General features: G+C 42.2%; 2 protein-coding genes across 2 annotated transcripts; both read left to right on the top strand.

Moving 5' to 3' along the window:
- The first annotated feature begins 1,776 nt into the window (after positions 1 to 1,776).
- On the top strand, positions 1,777 to 8,294 carry cox18 (cytochrome c oxidase assembly factor COX18). Its single transcript, XM_070837093.1, has 6 exons — positions 1,777 to 2,256; positions 4,578 to 4,678; positions 5,310 to 5,464; positions 6,307 to 6,422; positions 6,512 to 6,619; positions 7,892 to 8,294. The coding sequence occupies exons 1-6, from the start codon at positions 1,777 to 1,779 to the stop codon at positions 8,066 to 8,068; spliced, it is 1,137 nt and encodes a 378-aa protein (XP_070693194.1). The 3' UTR covers positions 8,069 to 8,294.
- Positions 8,295 to 9,368: 1,074 nt separating this feature from the next.
- igfbp7 (insulin-like growth factor binding protein 7) lies at positions 9,369 to 17,793 on the top strand. Its single transcript, XM_070836720.1, has 5 exons — positions 9,369 to 9,894; positions 11,149 to 11,258; positions 13,844 to 13,951; positions 14,753 to 14,879; positions 17,101 to 17,793. Exons 1-5 carry the CDS (start codon positions 9,447 to 9,449, stop codon positions 17,121 to 17,123), a joined length of 816 nt encoding a protein of 271 aa, XP_070692821.1. The 5' UTR covers positions 9,369 to 9,446; the 3' UTR covers positions 17,124 to 17,793.
- The last annotated feature ends 337 nt before the right edge of the window (positions 17,794 to 18,130 follow it).

Below are 18,130 nucleotides of genomic sequence, written 5' to 3'. Positions count from 1 at the left end.
CGAGGAAAACAGTTACAACTCTACACATTAATGAGTCTTTTATTGTGAAGGTCTGGTTGTCATTTTTCCGGTTGAATCCCGGCTAAGTTTCCGGTAAATCTTCGTCTATTCGCTGATAATTTTCAGTTTTTGTGACACGTTTCCACCTCATTAATAATGTTTGTTTGCTTTTATTTACACATATATTTTTTATATTTTCAACGGCCCCCTTCTATACGTCACATTTGGCCGACACGCGTCGGTAAACACTGTGACGTCATATCTGCGGGACGCTGTGCTGCCGGCGGATGGAGGGATGAAGGTGACAGAATAAAACACACAGAAGAAAATCAGAGTTTCTACACAGCGGAGACAGGTCACCTGAGGGCTGACGTCACGCAGGTACGTCCAGGTCTTGTTTTTAGCTGTTTAGACAGACGGACCGTGTTTCTGCTCAGCCTTAGCTTCAGGAGCAATAATAACGTTTTAATAACAGTAATTCTGCTGCTTTAGTTTTAGTTTAATTCAAATATAAAACATCCAGTTTACTGTGTTGGTCTGTAATGGTCTCTGTTGGTCTGTAATGGTCCCTGTTAGTCTGTAATGGTCCCTGTTAGTCTGTAATGGTCCCTGCTGGTCTGTAATGGTCTCTGTTGGTCTGTAATGGTCCCTGTTGGTCTGTAATGGTCCCTGCTGGTCTGTAATGGTCCCTGTTGGTCTGTAATGGTCCCTGCTGGTCTGTAATGGTCCCTGTTGGTCTGTAATGGTCCCTGTTGGTCTGTAATGGTCCCTGCTGGTCTGTAATGGTCCCTGCTGGTCTGTAATGGTCCCTGCTGGTCTGTAATGGTCCCTGTTGGTCTGTGATGGTCTCTGTTGGTCTGTGATGGTCCCTGTGGGTCTGTAATAGTCCCTGTGGGTCTGTAATGGTCCCTGTTGGTCTATAATGGTCTCTGTTGGTCTGTAATGGTCCCTGTTGGTCTGTAATGGTCCCTGCTGGTCTGTAATGGTCCCTGTTAGTCTGTAATGGTCCCTGTTGGTCTGTAATGGTCTCTGTTGGTCTGTAATGGTCCCTGTTGGTCTGTAATGGTCCCTGCTGGTCTGTAATGGTCCCTGTTGGTCTGTAATGGTCCCTGCTGGTATGTAATGGTCCCTGTTGGTCTGTAATGGTCCCTGTTGGTCTGTAATGGTCTCTGTTGGTCTGTGATGGTCCCTGTCGGTCTGTAATAGTCCCTGTGGGTCTGTAATGGTCCCTGTTGGTCTATAATGGTCTCTGTTGGTCTGTGATGGTCCCTGTGGGTCTGTAATAGTCCCTGTTGGTCTGTAATGGTCCCTGTTGGTCTGTAATGGTCCCTGTTGGTCTGTGATGGCCTGCGATGGTCCCTGTTGGTCTCTGTTGGTCTGTAATTTTCCCCGTTAGACTGTACTGGTCTGTAATGGTCTCTGTTGGTCTGTGGTGGTCTGTAATGGTCCCTGTTGGTCTGTGATGATCTCTGTTGGTCCCTGTTGGTCTGTGATGGTTTCCGTTGGTCTGTGATGGTCCCTGCTGGTCTGTAATGATCCCTGTCAGACTGTACTGGTCTGTAATGGTCCCTGTCAGACTGTACTGGTCTGTAATGGTCCCTGTCAGACTGTACTGGTCTGGCATGATCCCTGTTAGACCGTACTGGTCTGTGATGGTCCCAGTTGGTCTGTGTTCAGGTTCAGGACTATGTGATGATGAAGATATTAACCGTCTTCTTCACTAATCGTTTGTCATCTCTTCGTCTCAGTGTTTCAGGCCGGTTGGGGGGGGTCACCATGTTGAGTGTGGGGGGGTCGGTGAGGTCCACCGTCCTGCAGCTTCCTGTCCGAGGACTCTGCTCTGCTGCGTTCAACAGGAAGTCACCTCCACCTGGTCACACCTGCTCTGCACCTCCTGCAGTCTGCCGTCACACCTTACCCGGTCTGGGGACACCTCCAGGTGTCAGGAGGCTCTCAGGTGTCGGGGCGCTGTCAGGTATCAGGACACTGTCCAGTGTTGGGACGTCCCCCGGTCTTTGGACGCCTCCAGGTGTCAGGAGGCTCTCAGGTGACGGTGGCGGTGGTGGTGCAGGTGCAGACGGTTGGTACGGCAGCCTCTCGGACTCTGCGGCGGTTCACCTGTGCGAACACTTCCTGGCGAGCGTGCAGCAGGTGAGCGGGCTGCCGTGGTGGCTCAGCATCGTCGTGGCGACGGTGTCGGTCAGGACGGTCATCACTCTGCCGCTCGCCGCCTACCAGGTGGTCATCATCTCCAGGGTGAGTGACATGATGTTTTAATTAGTTTTAATTAGTCTCACGATCACTTATCATTGAACTGACTGATTTGTCTTCAGCTCTGTGGATTAATTGATTAGTATTGAGCTCTATTAGCTCAGTGTTCCTAATAAAGTGGACACTCACTCAGCAGCAGTGACTGATGGTGTGATGGACTTCACCTCCTCCAGGGGGCGACATGCTGCCTCCTCCTCCTCCTCCTCCTCCTCCTCCTCCTCTTCCTCCTTACCAGAGGGTGACATGGTGCAACCTCTTCTTTCTCTCCTCCTCTCATCTTCCTCTTCACCTCCTCTTCCTCCACCCTTTTTCTTTCTCCTCTCCTCCTCTTCTTCTTCCTATTTTTTTTTCCAGAGGGCAACATGCAGCCACCTCTTTGGCCACCTCCTCCTCTTCATCACCTCCCCTTTCTCCTCCTCCTCCCCTCTTGTTCACCTCCCACTACTCTCATCTTTTTCCGTTTTACCTCCTCCTCTCATCTTCTTCACCTCCCCCCTCCTCCTCCTACACCTTTCTTTCCTCCTCTTTCTATTTTTTTCCAGAGGGCAACATGCTGCCACGTCTTCCTCCACCTCCTCCTCTTCTTCACCTCCCATTACTTCTCTTCTGCTTCACCTTCTCCTCCTCTCATCTTCCTTTCTTCCAGTCCTCCTCTCCTCCTCCTCCTGCCTTCCTCTTCCTCCCCTCCAGAGGGCGACATGCTGCTACGTCCACCTCCTCCTCTTCTTCACCTCCCACTACTCTCCTCTTCTTCCTTTCTTCCTCTCCCCCTATACATTCTTCTTTCTCCTCTTCCTATTCCTTTCCACCTCCTTTTCTTCACCTCCCCTTTCTCCTCCTCCTCTCGTTCACCTCTCACTACTCTCCTCTTCTTCCTCCTCTTCCCATTCCTTTCCACCTCCTCCTCTCCTCTTCTTCACCTCCCCCTCCTCTCCTCCTCCTTTCTTCTTCCTCTTCCTATTTTATTTCCCAGAGGGCAACATGCTGCCACGTCTCCTCTCCTTCTCCTCTTCTTCACCTCCCACTACTCTCATTTTCTTCCTTTCTTCCTCTTCTCCTCCTCCCACGCATTCTTCTTTCTCCTCTCCTCCTCTTCTTCACCTCCTCCTCTCCACAGTCTCCAGCATAATAACAACAACAATATTATTAATTATTAATAATAATACAAAGAATAATACTAATAACAGTAACTATAACATGATAATAATAATTAATAACAGTAATAATGATAATCTGGTGATAATAAACACCAGTGGCTCCTCAGAGGGCATCAGATCATTAAATAGTGGGAGTGAAGGACAAAGCTAATCACATCGTGTACACGTACTCTGTGTTTGCAGTTCACGTACACAGTTTGAGCGTCACGTGCACATGTGACCTGGGAGCTGATGTTAATCCATCAGATGAAGTGGACCAATCAAAACGCTCCCGCAGGACGTAAACACGGCGGCTCCAGCACGTTTGTTCGTTACCTGAATTACACGAACGGCGTGTTTGGTGCTCAGACGTCTGCTGATGTTTTTCATTTTTCTTCATGTTTAGACTCAAACAGCGGCTGTGAGTGTATCAGATGGGCCGACGGCAGCAGACAGGAAGTCCCACGGTGTTTTGGGGACGCGCTCACGTGTCGCTGGTTTGAGTCTGAACACGAGATTCAGTGATAAGAGGTTCCATGAAAAAACAAACTGAGCTGAGATCAGTGGCTCTGTCGCCGCTCAGCCGGCCTCAGCTCTGTGAATCTGAACTCAGATCAGATCAGACTTTGTCCCCAGAAATATCTCAGGAATCCACACATCAGCTCCTCCTCCTCCTCCTCACCTACTCTCCTCTCCCCCCTTCTCATTTTCCTCCTCTTAATAATCTCCTCCCCCTCCCTAGCTCTCCTTTGTCACCTCCTTCTCCTCTTCTTCCTCCCTCCCTCCCACTTCTCTTAATCTTCTCCTTGACCTCCTCTCCTCCCCCGCTTCTCCACTCCTCCTGCACTCCACACTGCTTCTCTTCACCTCCTCGCCTCCCTTTCCTCCCCCTAATCTCCTCCTCAACTCCCATTCCTTCTCTCCTCCCCTCCTCCTCCTATCTGCTTCTCCTCATCCTTTTCATGTTGATAACCTCCTCCTCCTCCTCCTCTCCTCCTCCTCCTCTTTCCTCTGAGAAAACCAAACAGATATAAAACACTTGACCAGATCCGACTCCCCCGGCTGAACAGTTTATGTCTCACCAGGTGTCTGTAAACACGCAGACTCATTAGTTTACAGGAGCCTCGCCTCCATGGCGGTAACCATAGTAACCTCCAGTTTGATGCGCAGGTGGAGGCGCTGCAGGCGGAGATCTCGGCGCTGGCGAAGAGGCTTCGGTACGAAATTTCGGTCCGAGCGAAAGAGAGAGGCTGGACGGAGAAGCAGTGCCGGTGAGAATCAGAGCGCAGCTGTGCTTCTTATCTGATCTGTAGATTCATTCAAAGTCAGGCGAACGCCAACAGGAAGCTTCCACATGGAGACTTCGTGACCTTTATCCTGCTCTGAGAAAGAAGAATCCGTTAGAGACCAAACTCCACTCACTTTTCAGCTGTTTTTAAACAAAATCAAGTACATAGGAATGCCAAGTATGTCAACACACACCAGGAATGTGGTTTTCCCACTGCTCTCATGTTCTTCCACATAAATAGACATTTAACTGCTTTGCACAAATGTAAATGAACCTATAAGAGTATGATTCATAATACATGTATTCTTCTGAAATGAGATAATTTGCTGTATATAACTAGTCTAGGCTGAGAGCTAAGCTAACAGGGCAGCTAACAGAGCCCCCCCCTCCCCTGATGATAAGATCAAGTGTGACACTGCTGGTTACAGTGAAGAGATTAAAGCAGAAAATCAAGGGTGGTTGTTGATCTCGCAGAAATCACAGCGTCACAGGAACAAATGCAGCATCAGTAACCACCATGATGCTGCTGCACTACCAACCAGATAATGTCATCATCATCATCATCATCATCATCATCGTCACGCTGCTCTGTGCTCCCTGTTGTTTCTGTTCAGGCTCCAGTTCAAGAAGAATCTGCGTCGTATTGTTTCTCAGCTCTACGTCAGAGACAACTGTCACCCCTTCAAAGCCAGTGCGCTGGTCTGGGTTCAGCTGCCCCTGTGGATCAGCATCTCTCTGGCCCTCAGAAACCTGAGTATGGACCAGTCTGGTAAGCGAACACTGAGACTGGACCAAGGTTATCACAGTGAACGAATAACTCTGATGTTTTTGTTGTCAAAATGACTGATGGGTACTACAACCGCTCAGTCGACAGCTGAGAACAGGCGGCAAACAGGCTGAAATGGCCTCAACATAATCCTTTTGGACAACTGATTGGGGTCTGACAACAATATGTGAAAAGGATTCTTGCTGAGACAGACCTGTAAGATCCTTTTTTTAAAACCATTAACAGCTGTTATATCGGTCTCTTCAAGGCCACCAGACTCCATTGACAAAAATGCTGATTTTACACGGGAGCTGCTGGTCTACTGTTGTCTCGGTTGTTTGTATTCTTGTGTGATTTTGGTGTTTTAAAGGGTTAGTTCAGATCCAACAAAAAAGGTGCGTAACAAAAAAACAATAAAACAAACAAACTGATAGATCAAGGCAGCAGTAGACCAGCCATTCAAGTGTTCTGCAAAATTAACATTTTTGTCAATGGAGTCTGGCGGGTTTGAAAAGCAGGTTTACAACAGCTGTTTCTTATTAAACAAAAAGGATCTAAAAGGACTAATTTCAAAGGTTTTTGTACCTTCCAGTCATTTCAAACCTAAAATATGGCCCAGCTATCCTTTAACTATAACCAGCCTTCAAACTAAAACACTTTAGTTGACTTTAGTTTAGTTGACTAGACTTTAGAAAAGAAACTAAACAAAATGAAAATAAAAACTAATGAAAAATAGAAAACCATGATAACCACGGTGGGCCAGTCCTTAAGTTCTCACTGACCCTGGATCAGTCCTGGACCAGGACTTACTGCCTTTGACTAAAAGTAAACTGTGTTTTCTGCAGCGCTGCAGTCTGATCTGGCAGCAGGAGGCGGCCTGTGGTTCCCTGACCTCACCTTACCTGACTCCACCTGGATCCTACCTGTCTGCCTCGGACTCACCAACCTGTTCGTCGTAGAGGTCAGTCTGCTCAGCAGCTGTGTGATCACCTGACCTGGCGACGTCATCTAAACTAACCCTCCTCTCTTCTTCTTTCTGTTCTTCTTCAGGTGTTTTCTCTTCAGAGAGTCAACCCGTCTCGGTTACAAAGGTTTATGACGAACTTTATCCGAGTTTTCTCCGTGCTGATGATCCCCATTGCTGCTACAGTCCCCTCAGTGAGTTAAAGGATACGTCCGGTGTTTTTACATATTTTGGCTTTGACATTAAACCCACCAAACTCCATTGACGTAAACAGTGATTTTACCTTGCCGAACACAGGAGTGGCTGGTCTACCGTTGCCTCATTTTTTGTCTTATTGTGTGTTACACAAACACTATGTTGCACCCGAATTACTCCTTTAAAACATCCAAGTCACACAATAACATAAATAAACTAACTTATCAATACAGGAGTAGACTTAACAACTACCATGTAAAATACACGTTTTTGTCAATGGAGTCTGGTGTGGTTGAAGAGAGCGATATAACTGCTGTTTTTGGTTTAACAATCTCTGCAGGAATCATTTCCATAATGTTGTCAGACACTTAAAATGAACCCAAAAATATATTTGAAAAATAGGCCCCAGTTTAAAAATACCGGAGTTAACCTTTTAAGGGATGGTCTGACATGATGTGATATGAAATCAAATAAAATCCGAGCAGCTGGCTGGTTCAGTTTGGAGTGACACCAGGCTGACATACAGACAGAGGAGACGCTAATGGAGGTTTCATGTTCAGATCTGTTGGGTTGATGAATCTTTGAGTTTTTTCCCCCGAACATGTTGAGTCGAGTTCTGTCAGACGTCCACACATTCCCGCCAGCGTCCTGTGTTCGTTCTTGCCAGCATCACACATGTACATGCCTTCATCAGATTAAGCACACGCAGGCATGTGTTATCTGTCAGAGACTGGAATCTGCAGCTCAAACTCTGGAAACATGTTTCTGCTGCAAGTCTTTACAGTGACTGAGACCTGAAGCGAGACCTGACTCCAGATCAGTCCAGATTAGGTGTGAACAATCAATAAAAATTTTATCAAACATCGCAATATCCAAATTGCAGAAGGTGCATATATGTGATAAAGGTAAAATATGTGACAAAACAGCTTCATACATCATCATGATTTGAAGCCACCAGACTCCATTGGTAAAAACAGTAATTTTATATTACAGAATACAGGAATTGCTGGTCTACTGCTGCCTTGATCGGTTAGTTTGTTGGTGTTAATGTGCGACTTTGCTGTTTTAAAAACTTAGTTTGAATCCAAATTAACGTGTCAATTCACCAAAGTCACAGCAACCAGACCAGCCTCTCCCATATCGTGCAAGGTAAAATTAGTCCTTTTGTCAATGGGGTCTGGTGTGTTTGAAGAGAGCGCTACCTGAACCAAAGCCTGCAGCCGCACTGATTCTCTAAAATCACTTTGTTTTCTGTTTCCTCCCCCTCCCAGTCCATGGCTCTGTACTGGTTCACCTCCAGCCTGGTGGGATTCAGCCACAACCTCTTCCTCCGTTCTCCTGCGGTCCACAAAATGCTCAAACTCCGAACTAACCGATCAGACACGCCGTACAGAGACCTGCTGGCTGCATTTATTAACAAATACTTTAAAAAAAAAACTGATTCTTAGTGAGAGATTGTTGATTTTCTGACTCTGAACATTGTTTTCTGATTCTTAAAAAGCTCAGATTTGATCAACATGTTGATAAACTCCTTCAGCCACAGCTTTACAGTAACATAAGGTCAGTAAAGAGCAGCAGGCAGCTCCCACTGGACTCTTTATTTACATTATTTTTGGCCTGTCAGGCTACATCCAGCCTGCTCTGCCTTACTGCTGCTGTGTGCAGCCTGTTATTTGTTCGACTGGTTTAAATGTATATAAGTGTTTATCTCTAAATATGTACTTATGTATATAAACCAAAGCTGCGTCTTTAAACTTTCATCAGTTTGTGTCTTTTAAACGTTAAAACTGATTATTAGTATTCATTAAACTCTTTATTTGGATAATATGTGTTAAATAGATGTTTGATTCTCTGTATTGAGCCGTTTTCATCCTGTTCTGGGTGAACTGGACTAAACAGAGTTTGAACAATAACAGGAAGAATAAACCCGACCTCTGACTCTGGAATATTTCCTGTTTGTTATTTTCCCACCGACCAGCCGTCGATGCTCAGTGACGGTTCAGCGACGCTTCAGCATCTCTGAAACATCTGATTTGTTTGTTTCAGGGTGATTTTGGAAGGTGTTAGAGTTTTTAAAGAGTCTTTATCAATTTTTTTTATCGATTTCTCAGCGGCTCAGCTGCTGAGTATGGAAGCTCATTACCGCCATAAAAATACAAATAAAATGAAAATTACAGGATCTTTTTTGTACATGTTGGTATTTGACAGGTTTAATTAATTCACTTAATCAATTAATAAACAAAAAAAGGTTTGGTCTTATATTTTTATATTGAACAGGTTAAAAGTCTTTGTGTTTCTTCTCTTTCATTAATTCTTGTCTTAATTATTTTTTAGTTAATTTTATTTAAATCATGTGACTAAAACTACAAAGTTTTATTTAAATCATGTGACTAAAACTACAAAGTTTTATTTAAATCATGTGACTAAACTACAAAGTTTTATTTAAATCATGTGACTAAACTACAAAGTTTTATTTAAATCATGTGACTAAACTACAAAGTTTTATTTAAATCATGTGACTAAACTACAAAGTTTTATTTAAATCATGTGACTAAACTACAGGTTTAAATCCTGACTGAAGCTCCAGTGACTTGAGTTAAGTTGTTTTTTTTTTTTTCAAATTAATATTTTAAATGATGAGTGAAGTTCAGTCTGTGTTTTTCCTCCATACACTGGGATCGGGTCTGGGATCGGGTCTTGGGCTCCTCTGTGAGGCGGAGTCAGCAGGTTTAAACAGCCCCCAGTCTGCTCATCACACTCATTGTGTTCAGACCGGGACCCGTTTCAGACCTGCACAGTTCACACCACAGACCTCATCCGACCATCATGAAGTCCTTCAGCGTCCTTCTGGCTCTGGTCCCGGTTCTGTCGCTGCTCTCGGTCCTCCCGGTGCTCTCGGTCCGTGTCTCAGCGGTTCCGGGCTGCGAACCGTGTGACCCGACCCAGTGCGCTCCTCTCCCCGGGGAGGGCTGCGCGGCGGGCTCGGTGCTGGACTCCTGCGGCTGCTGCTCCGTGTGCGCCGCCGCGGAGGGAGAGCTGTGCGGCGGGCGCCGCGCGGCAGCGCGCCGCTGCGGCTCCGGACTGGAGTGCGTCAAAAGCGACGAGGACAAGAAGAACAAACTGGGAGTCTGCGGCTGTAAGAGCAACTACGAGGTCTGCGGCACCGACGGAGTGACGTACAAGAGCGGCTGCGCTCTGAAGAGCGCCAGTCTGACCGCTGAGGCTGAGGGCAAAGAGCCAATCACCGTCCGCAACAAGGGCCGCTGCGCCTCAGGTGAGTCTGAGACACTCAGGTGACCTACAGGTGAGACTGAGACACTCAGGTGACCTACAGGTGAGACTGAGACACTCAGGTGAGCTACAGGTGGGACTGAGACACTCAGGTGACCTACAGGTGGGACTGAGACACTCAGGTGACCTACAGGTGAGACTGAGACACTCAGGTGAGCTACAGGTGGGACTGAGACACTCAGGTGACCTACAGGTGGGACTGAGACACTCAGGTGACCTACAGGTGGGACTGAGACACTCAAGTGAGCTACAGGTGGGACTGAGACACTCATTACCTATAGGTGAGACTGACATACACAGGTGGGTCTAGGACATACAGGTGTGCTACAGGTTATCGATGAGCTACAGCTACCTGACCTCCAGTCTTTGTGCTAAGCTAGGCTAACAGACTGCAATATAAATGTTTTATTTTATAAATGTTTTATTTTATAAATGTTTTATTATTATTATATAAATGTTTTTATTTTAATCTCAAACTCAGACGAACAAATAATCCTTTAGACTCTTTACCATTAATAATGTAATAACTGCTCTAGAAAACTAATAAAGTTGATTTTTCTCAGATTGACAACACAAATAATTTGATTTAATTTATGAGGAAACAACAAAACTCTTTAATTATCTTCTGTGTTTGACACAGTTTTAATGTTTGTACCAAACATAATTAAAGTTTACATCTTGTTTTATTAGTATTAATCATCAATAATCAGTGAATGTTGTGTATTTTCACACATATCCTGCATTTATGTATATTTGTGTGTTTTTGGGGTTGAAATGAAGCTGGACATGTTTCTGCCCAACCCTCTGACAGTAACAGACAGTGAGTGATGATAATCCACTTTCATCCCTCTGAAAACACCGAATTCCTTTCTACATGAAAACCCACACTGAGCACGCTCAGAGCAAACAGAATTCCTCTGAGGTCAACGAGGATTTACTGTCTCCGATGGATTCCTGCGACCTGTTTCGTCCTGCTCGGGACTAATGTGGAAATTTCTCTGCAACCAAACTTCATATCAATTATCTTTTATTTAGCTGACAGATTCCTGCGACCTGTTTCGTCCTGTTTCACCCTGACGTGGAAAAACCTCCCTCCAACCAAACCTCATGTTAATTTTCTTTAATTTTACTGACGGAGTCCTGTGACCTGTTTCAGCTTGATTCTCTGCAGCCAAACTTCATGTTGATTATGTTTAATGTTACTGACTCATCCGTCCGTCCGTCTGTCTGTCTGCAGCTCCGGTCATCGTCACCTCACCAGGTGAGGTCTACAACGTGAGCGGCTCTCAGGTGTACCTGAGCTGCGAGGCGGTGGGTGTACCCACACCCGTCCTCACCTGGAAGAGGGTGAGTTTCTCTGCCACCCCCCAAACGCTCACCAGCTTCTTTAAAATTAGGCTTTTTTAAAAAAAAATAAGAATCAGTTTGGCCTCAAATATTACACATTAGATTATAAATTAAAAAAAAACCCCAGTCAGGCAGGATGAAATATGAAAGATGTGAATTCTCAGACCTGCGCCGTCGCGACTCTCCACCCGTCTTCCTGTTTCTGCTCATTTCCTGTTTCCTGCCGCTGTATGTAGAAACAATAAGAGTCTGCAGAGCTCCACCTGAAAATTTAAAACAGGAAATAGATCCGGGAATAAAAAATTCTCTGCGGAGAAACTTCAGAGTCAAACTACAGAAGCAGAACGGTGGAGCTGATTTTATACTTAATCTGGCTGACAGATAAACATATAAACCTCAAACCGTCTAATGGGAACGTTTCATACACGAAGATGAACCACATCAATATCACAAGATCACACGTTCACGTCACGTTCACACACAAATATGAAACAACATTAGAAGATCAAAGCAGCAGAGTTTGTTAATATGAAGAAATAGTAATAATAAAGTCATATTTAAGAGTTAATAATATGTTAATAATAAGTTAAATTAATTGTAGGTTAAAAGATAACATCTGTATTTTTTTAAAACGTGGTCAGTAGGTCGCTACAGTGGCTGTAATATAATCCTTTGGGCAGTTGTTTGGGGCTCAGATTGTTATTCTAAGTGTGTGACAGCATCATGGAAAGGATCCCTACAGAGAGAGACCTGGAAGATCCTTTTGGTTTAACCACAAACAGCCGTTATATCGCTCTCTGCACACACACCAGACTACATTCACAAAAACAGGGATTTTACACAGTAGTCGTTCGTGTACCGCTGTCTCAATCAGTTAGTTTGTTTGTGTTGTGGAGTGACTTGATGTTTTAAAGGATTAATTCGGATGCAACACAATATTTGTGTAGCATGCAATAACACAAACAAGGCAGCGGTAGACCAGCCACTCGTGTGTTCAGAGAGAAAAAAAATGACTGTTTGTGTCAATGGAGTTTGGTGAGTTTTACTAGTTTTGGAATTGGTCCAGTAGATCGCCTCAATCTGCAGCTGTGAAACAGGCTGTAACATAATCTGTCTGAGGCAAGTACCCATAAAGTTGGAATCCAATTTTTTTTTCCTCTTCTCATGAAATGATTGTGGCAATGTGATTTATTCTTGATAAATAAAGTTTATATCTTCTCAACTTTATTGATCAAACTCTTCCAAACACGTCACAGTGGAACTTAAACCACAATGAACCTTTGCAAACTGTGTATTCAGGCTTTAACTAAATTGGGGGTATTGAAGAATTATTCCAACTTTATGGGCAACAGTGTATGTGTTCAGGTCCTAGTAGTACTAATACTAATACCACACTGTAAAAATACTCGGCTACAAGTAAACGTTGTCTGCATTGAAAACATTAAACGTCCCCTGTGACTGTTGTACTATTATATATTCTAACATTAGATTCTTATTCCTCGTCGTTCACGGAAAATTTCACTGTTGGAGTTGGTTGGAGCTCATTTTCAACTACTTAGTATCAAATTGCAGCTGATGATTATTTTCTCCATCGATCCATCGATCCATCGATCGTTTTGTTTTGTTGAAATGGCGTCTCAATGACTCCATCACAATGCTCATTGTGTCCAAAGCTCCACATTATTAAAAACACCTGAAAATATAAAATAAAAGAGAAGCTGCAACCAGGAAATGATTTTACAGTAAAAACATTATTTATTATATATTATTATTTATTAAGAGTTATCAAAAAGTTGCCAGTTGGGTTTTTTTGAATCAGTTAATGGACTTAATTATTATTATTATTATTATTATTATTATTATTATTATTTCAGCTTATATTTTACATTTTTATGTTATAATTTTTTTTCTCCATATAATTTATGTCCAAAAGTCTGAATTTGTAAACTAACTAAAGCTGTCAGATAAACGTCGTGGAGTAAAAAGTACAATTTGTGCCTGTGAATTGTAGTGGAGTAGAAGTATAAAGGACAAGTACCTCAAATTTGCTCTTAAATGCAGTACTTTTGTAAATGGACTTCATTCCACCGCTGCCAAACACTTTTAGTCACAGAATCCCTTTAGCGTGCACACGTGATGATAACTTTGTTACGACTGTTTGGTGTTTAATGAAAACATGATAAAGTGATGCTGCTGCAGACTTCAGAGGGTTAACAGGAGACAGAGTCTCCTCCTGATGAGCTCATATCGTACCTGCAGCCTCAGGTGTTTTTCAGGTGTTTGCAGCGTGTGTCTGTCAGCAGGGTTTTCTCTGCAGGTTCGGGCTCTGTTTGTCTTTGTTTAGACGTTAGATCAGATTGTAATTATCCTGCACACTGAGGAACAAGCCGTGGCCTGTTTCTGGATCAGACAAGAAGGAAACGCTCCTCGTCAGCTCCTGCAGACTCACCGACCGCAACTGCGTGAAAAAAGCAACAACAAAAGTTAAAAATCTCAAACAAACAGAGTCCAGACGGCTTCCTCACAGTCTCGTGTGCGTATGATGATGATGATGATGTTGGTGATGAAGGTGAGTCTTTCTTCAGGTCTTCAGTGGGAAGAAGAGGACGGAGCTTCTTCCTGGAGACAGAGACAACCTGGCGATTCAGACGAGGGGAGGACCAGAGAAACATGAAGTGACTGGCTGGGTGCTGGTCAGTGTTTAACATGAACACACACACACACACACACCTTTTTATTTTTAAAATCATAAAGGATTTAAATTCTAATCTAAACATGTGGAACATTTATTTAATCTCATCTTAAATTCTCTTTGTGGAAGCTTTTGGTGTTGTTTTATATGGTTTTTTTTTTTAAATTTCATTTTACTTGTATTCTTTTTTATTATTTTTATTATTTTTAGTGCTTATGTCCTTTGGTTTTATTCTCATTTTAAAGGCGGGGTCTGCAACTTATATCTTAGAAGCACTTTTTTGTCACTTTTGATGAAATTTACATAACAGCAATCAATAAATGAAATAGTTTGACAAATAATAAAATAAAGAAAACAGTCTGCTGTCTGTGGACGTCACAGGACTGTAATGAATTATTTCATGCAGACCAAATGAAATGATTGGACGGACGTCTTCCACAAGGCCAGGCCGACTTACTGCTACAGCTAGCGAGCTAGTCACACAAGAAAGGCAGAGAAAGAAAGAAAAAAACTGAAATCGCAGAAGAATGAGAGCGAGCCGCAGCTCTCAAATCTGTGCATCGCAACCGACTGTCATTTAGTGAGCTAATCATGCATCCATGGAGCTAACCGTTAGCCCAGCTAGCAGCAACTCTGAGCTCAAAGTAACGTAAGTAATTAACGCTACGTTCACAACGGCTGCTTTGCTCGTATGAAAAGTGCTATATAAATTAAGTTTATTATTAATATTATTTAGTGACAGGAAGTGATGTCATGACCTCGGCGGTCTGTTGGAGCATCACCGCTGGTGTTTGTGTTTCAGATCTCCCCTCTGACCGCAGAAGAAGAAGGGTCGTACGAGTGTCACGCCACCAACTCTCAGGGCGAAGCCTCAGCGATGGGAGCGATTCACCTGGTCGGGTCCATCGATGACATCGTCATCAAGAAAGGTAACGCCGCTGACGTCATCAAAGACGTCACCAACCAACAAAAACGAGCAACCATAGATTTATTATATTAACTGGATACCGAAGGCAAAAATGGCAGCAACAACAGGAACTGGAGGCGTCCCCTCTTTTATAATGGGGGTCTATGGGGGAAATGACGAGTGGCTGAAATACAGTGAGTGGCTACTGAGAAGTACTCAGAGTGTCGAACACAAGACACCTGATAAATTTAGTCCCTTCACACCGTCAACCTAACGTCTCCGGACAGTTATCAACGCCATCAACAGGCCCAGACCAAAAAGCCTCTGGACACAACTGGACAGACCTAAAACAAACATCTCTCTAATCAGCAGAAGCTTTACGTGCAGCTGTTTGTTCTTCTTTTGGTGAAAATATACCGTTCGGTTCCTTTAACACTGACGTGATTCAACAGAAGGCTCCACATCAGCTGCAGCCATCTTGGTTGTTTACTTAAATGCCTCCACGCCATCAGCCATCTTTTTAATTTGACTGGTCCGAACCTGGCCAGATCGGCTGGGAATCTGTCTGTAAACGGGAGGAAGACCAGACGCATCTGCCAGAGAAAATACAATGTGAGCATCCCCGGCTGACTCCAAACCGTCTTCCCTCTCCCATCAAGGCTGCTTCTTCCTCTAAACATCCTTATCTGGTGTCGTTCCTTGAAGATACTGCGGGTGTTTTCTACCCCCGTACATACTATCAGCCTTTAAACCAGTCAACAATGAGCAAACTCACACATTCCCACAGACCCAATCAGTCTGTGGGAACCTTTTCACTTTCCCATGAACCTCTCTGTTACCCTAGTGTAATAATATTAATAATAATAATAATAATAATAATACCCTAGTAATTAATCAGACGAAGGTTCATCCAGTTGGATGATCACACATAGATAGATTAAATTGAAACCACATGCAGTAACTATTCAAACATGATTATACATGACGTGTGTTTCCTTCACAGTCACAACACAACAACTAAATAATATTGATAATAATAAACAAAATACACACTGATAAGTAAATAAAACTATTACAGGTAACACCGCACTGCAGATTCGCTCACCACAGCATTAGAGGAATACGTCCACAACACTCAATTACTCCGTCGCTGGGAGGGAGGCTGAGATACCATGAAACAAACTCCTGACTGTCGGCTGTCCTACAGCTACATAAAGGTGGTACGAACTCCACGATGACATCAGGACAGCAGCACAGAAGATAGAAAACATGAAGAAGACAAAATATAAAACACAAATAGAACAGGAAAATAAAATATATATAAAGCATGAAGAAGATACAAAAGAAACAATAAGTAAAACATAAAGATTTCACGATATAAAATAAAGATAGAAAACATTAAGAACATATAAAACATAAATAAGATATAAAACAGACAGAAGGTATAAAATAAAAAACGGATGAAATAAAAATATATAAAAATAAAGAAGATACAAAAAACAAAATATAAAACAAAGAGGTTATGTAACAAAAAATATAAAACAAAAAATAAATATAAAATGTACCAAAAAAAAAAAACAATATATGAAATGTGAAGATTTCAAATGATACAAAATAAATATAAAAAACATAAAGAACATATAAAACACAAAGAAGGTACAAAACTAAAAATGAAACAAAGATGTGATACATTAAGAAAGTAGAGAATATAAATAAGATATAAAACAAAGAAGATATAAAGATATAAAAAAAAGAATCAAAACATAAAAATACAAAAAAACAAGACACAAAACAAAGTTATGTAACAAAAAATTATAAAACAAAAAAAAAAAACATCAAGATTTCAAATGATACAAAATAAAGAAGATATAAAACAGATAAGATATAAAACACAGAGAAGAAAACAGGGACTTTGTTTCATTCATATGAACACAAGCAGAAACAGGCTGACGTCGCCTCGCTGCTCCGTGTTCAAACTTTCAGTCTCGGCACGTTAAAAACACGCGTGTGCAGTCCGTCTGTGCTGGTTGCTGCGGTAACGGCGTGTTTTCATGGCAGGACACAAACCCTTTGTGCGAGTGTCAGACAGGTGATTTACAGGTCTGACCTCCTCTGAAACACTTCAGTGCCTTTAAAATTACACCAAACACGTCGACTAAACATCAACAGCCTTTAAAAATGAGCCGGATGTGTTGACTATTTGAAAAATCCTGTAAAAGTTAATTGATCTTGTTTTCTTTCAGTGACGAAGGAGGATGAACTGTGATCAGCTGACCGGTGAAGGTGATCGTCACAGGACACGGCTGAAGATTTTTCAGTGAAATTATCAGATTTTTCCTCATCATCTATTTCTTTTCATGTAGTTCTGAAATATAAACAAAACTCAGTTTGAATTTAAGTCTAAATTTTGTTGTTTAGGAGTTTAATGATTTAGTTTTTGCTATAAAAGGTTTAACAGTTAGATTTAAATGCTCTTCATCTTTAAACTTTTCTTATTGTAACATTTTGTACTTTCTATCATTTACTCTCTCTCCTCTGAGCAGCAGAGCTGGACTGAACTCAATATCAATCAGGCTTTTATTTTGGAAAGACATGAATCTGGTCATGGCCTGTAGGTGACCATAGCAACAGTAACGATGCAGCTCACCACGGCAACAATACTGATGCAGGTAAAAACAAACAAAAAAAACCCGTTACTAATCATCAGTTCAGGTCTGAATGTTGAATTTTAACGTTAAACTTAATTTGTTCGTTAAACTATTTTTTCTGTTTTTCTCTCTGAAAAATAAAATAAAATATCTTTAACTGTAAAAAAACAATGCTAGTTTTTATTGTGTTGTGTGACAAACTGATCAATAATCAATATGTCTGCTGTTTCACTGCTCAATAAACTTCAAAGCTTCCATTTTGTTTTCAGAAGCTTCTATAAAAGGTGAAGAAGTTTCCTCAAAAGAGAAAACAACACTTTTAAATTAAATGTAAAAGAAAAACAATTTCTTTGATGAGGAAAACACAATAAATATTAACTGATCGATCAATTATTAGTGGAACTTTTTAGTCTTTGTGCATGTTGGTTTGGTTGTTTTGTAGACAAGTCTTACCATAAAACTTAATTTAATCATCGTGTTTAATCATTTCACCTGTAATTATTATTAATTATCATTATTTCCAATAAAGTTCCTTCCAGAAAATCTCTGGAAAAATAATCAGTAAAAAAATCTTAATATTCTAAATTTGAAGTGAAACTGAATTTGGCCTTAAGTGGTTTATAGT

Source organism: Pempheris klunzingeri, chromosome 9 (genome assembly GCF_042242105.1).
Source record: "Pempheris klunzingeri isolate RE-2024b chromosome 9, fPemKlu1.hap1, whole genome shotgun sequence".
NCBI classification, from domain to species: Eukaryota; Metazoa; Chordata; class Actinopteri; order Acropomatiformes; family Pempheridae; genus Pempheris; species Pempheris klunzingeri.
This window is presented reverse-complemented; position numbering and strand designations above follow the sequence as displayed.

What these genes read in the sequence shown, in the direction of transcription:
- cox18 (XM_070837093.1), top strand. Translation starts at nt 1,777, where the DNA reads ATGTTGAGTGTGGGGGGGTCGGTGAGGTCCACCGTCCTGCAGCTTCCT. An exon ending in AGGTGGTCATCATCTCCAGG is followed by an intron (nt 2,257 to 4,577) that starts GTGAGTGACATG and finishes TTTGATGCGCAG; the next exon opens with GTGGAGGCGCTGCAGGCGGA. An exon ending in TGGACGGAGAAGCAGTGCCG is followed by an intron (nt 4,679 to 5,309) that starts GTGAGAATCAGA and finishes GTTTCTGTTCAG; the next exon opens with GCTCCAGTTCAAGAAGAATC.
- igfbp7 (XM_070836720.1), top strand. Translation starts at nt 9,447, where the DNA reads ATGAAGTCCTTCAGCGTCCTTCTGGCTCTGGTCCCGGTTCTGTCGCTG. An exon ending in CAAGGGCCGCTGCGCCTCAG is followed by an intron (nt 9,895 to 11,148) that starts GTGAGTCTGAGA and finishes GTCTGTCTGCAG; the next exon opens with CTCCGGTCATCGTCACCTCA. An exon ending in AAGTGACTGGCTGGGTGCTG is followed by an intron (nt 13,952 to 14,752) that starts GTCAGTGTTTAA and finishes TTTGTGTTTCAG; the next exon opens with ATCTCCCCTCTGACCGCAGA.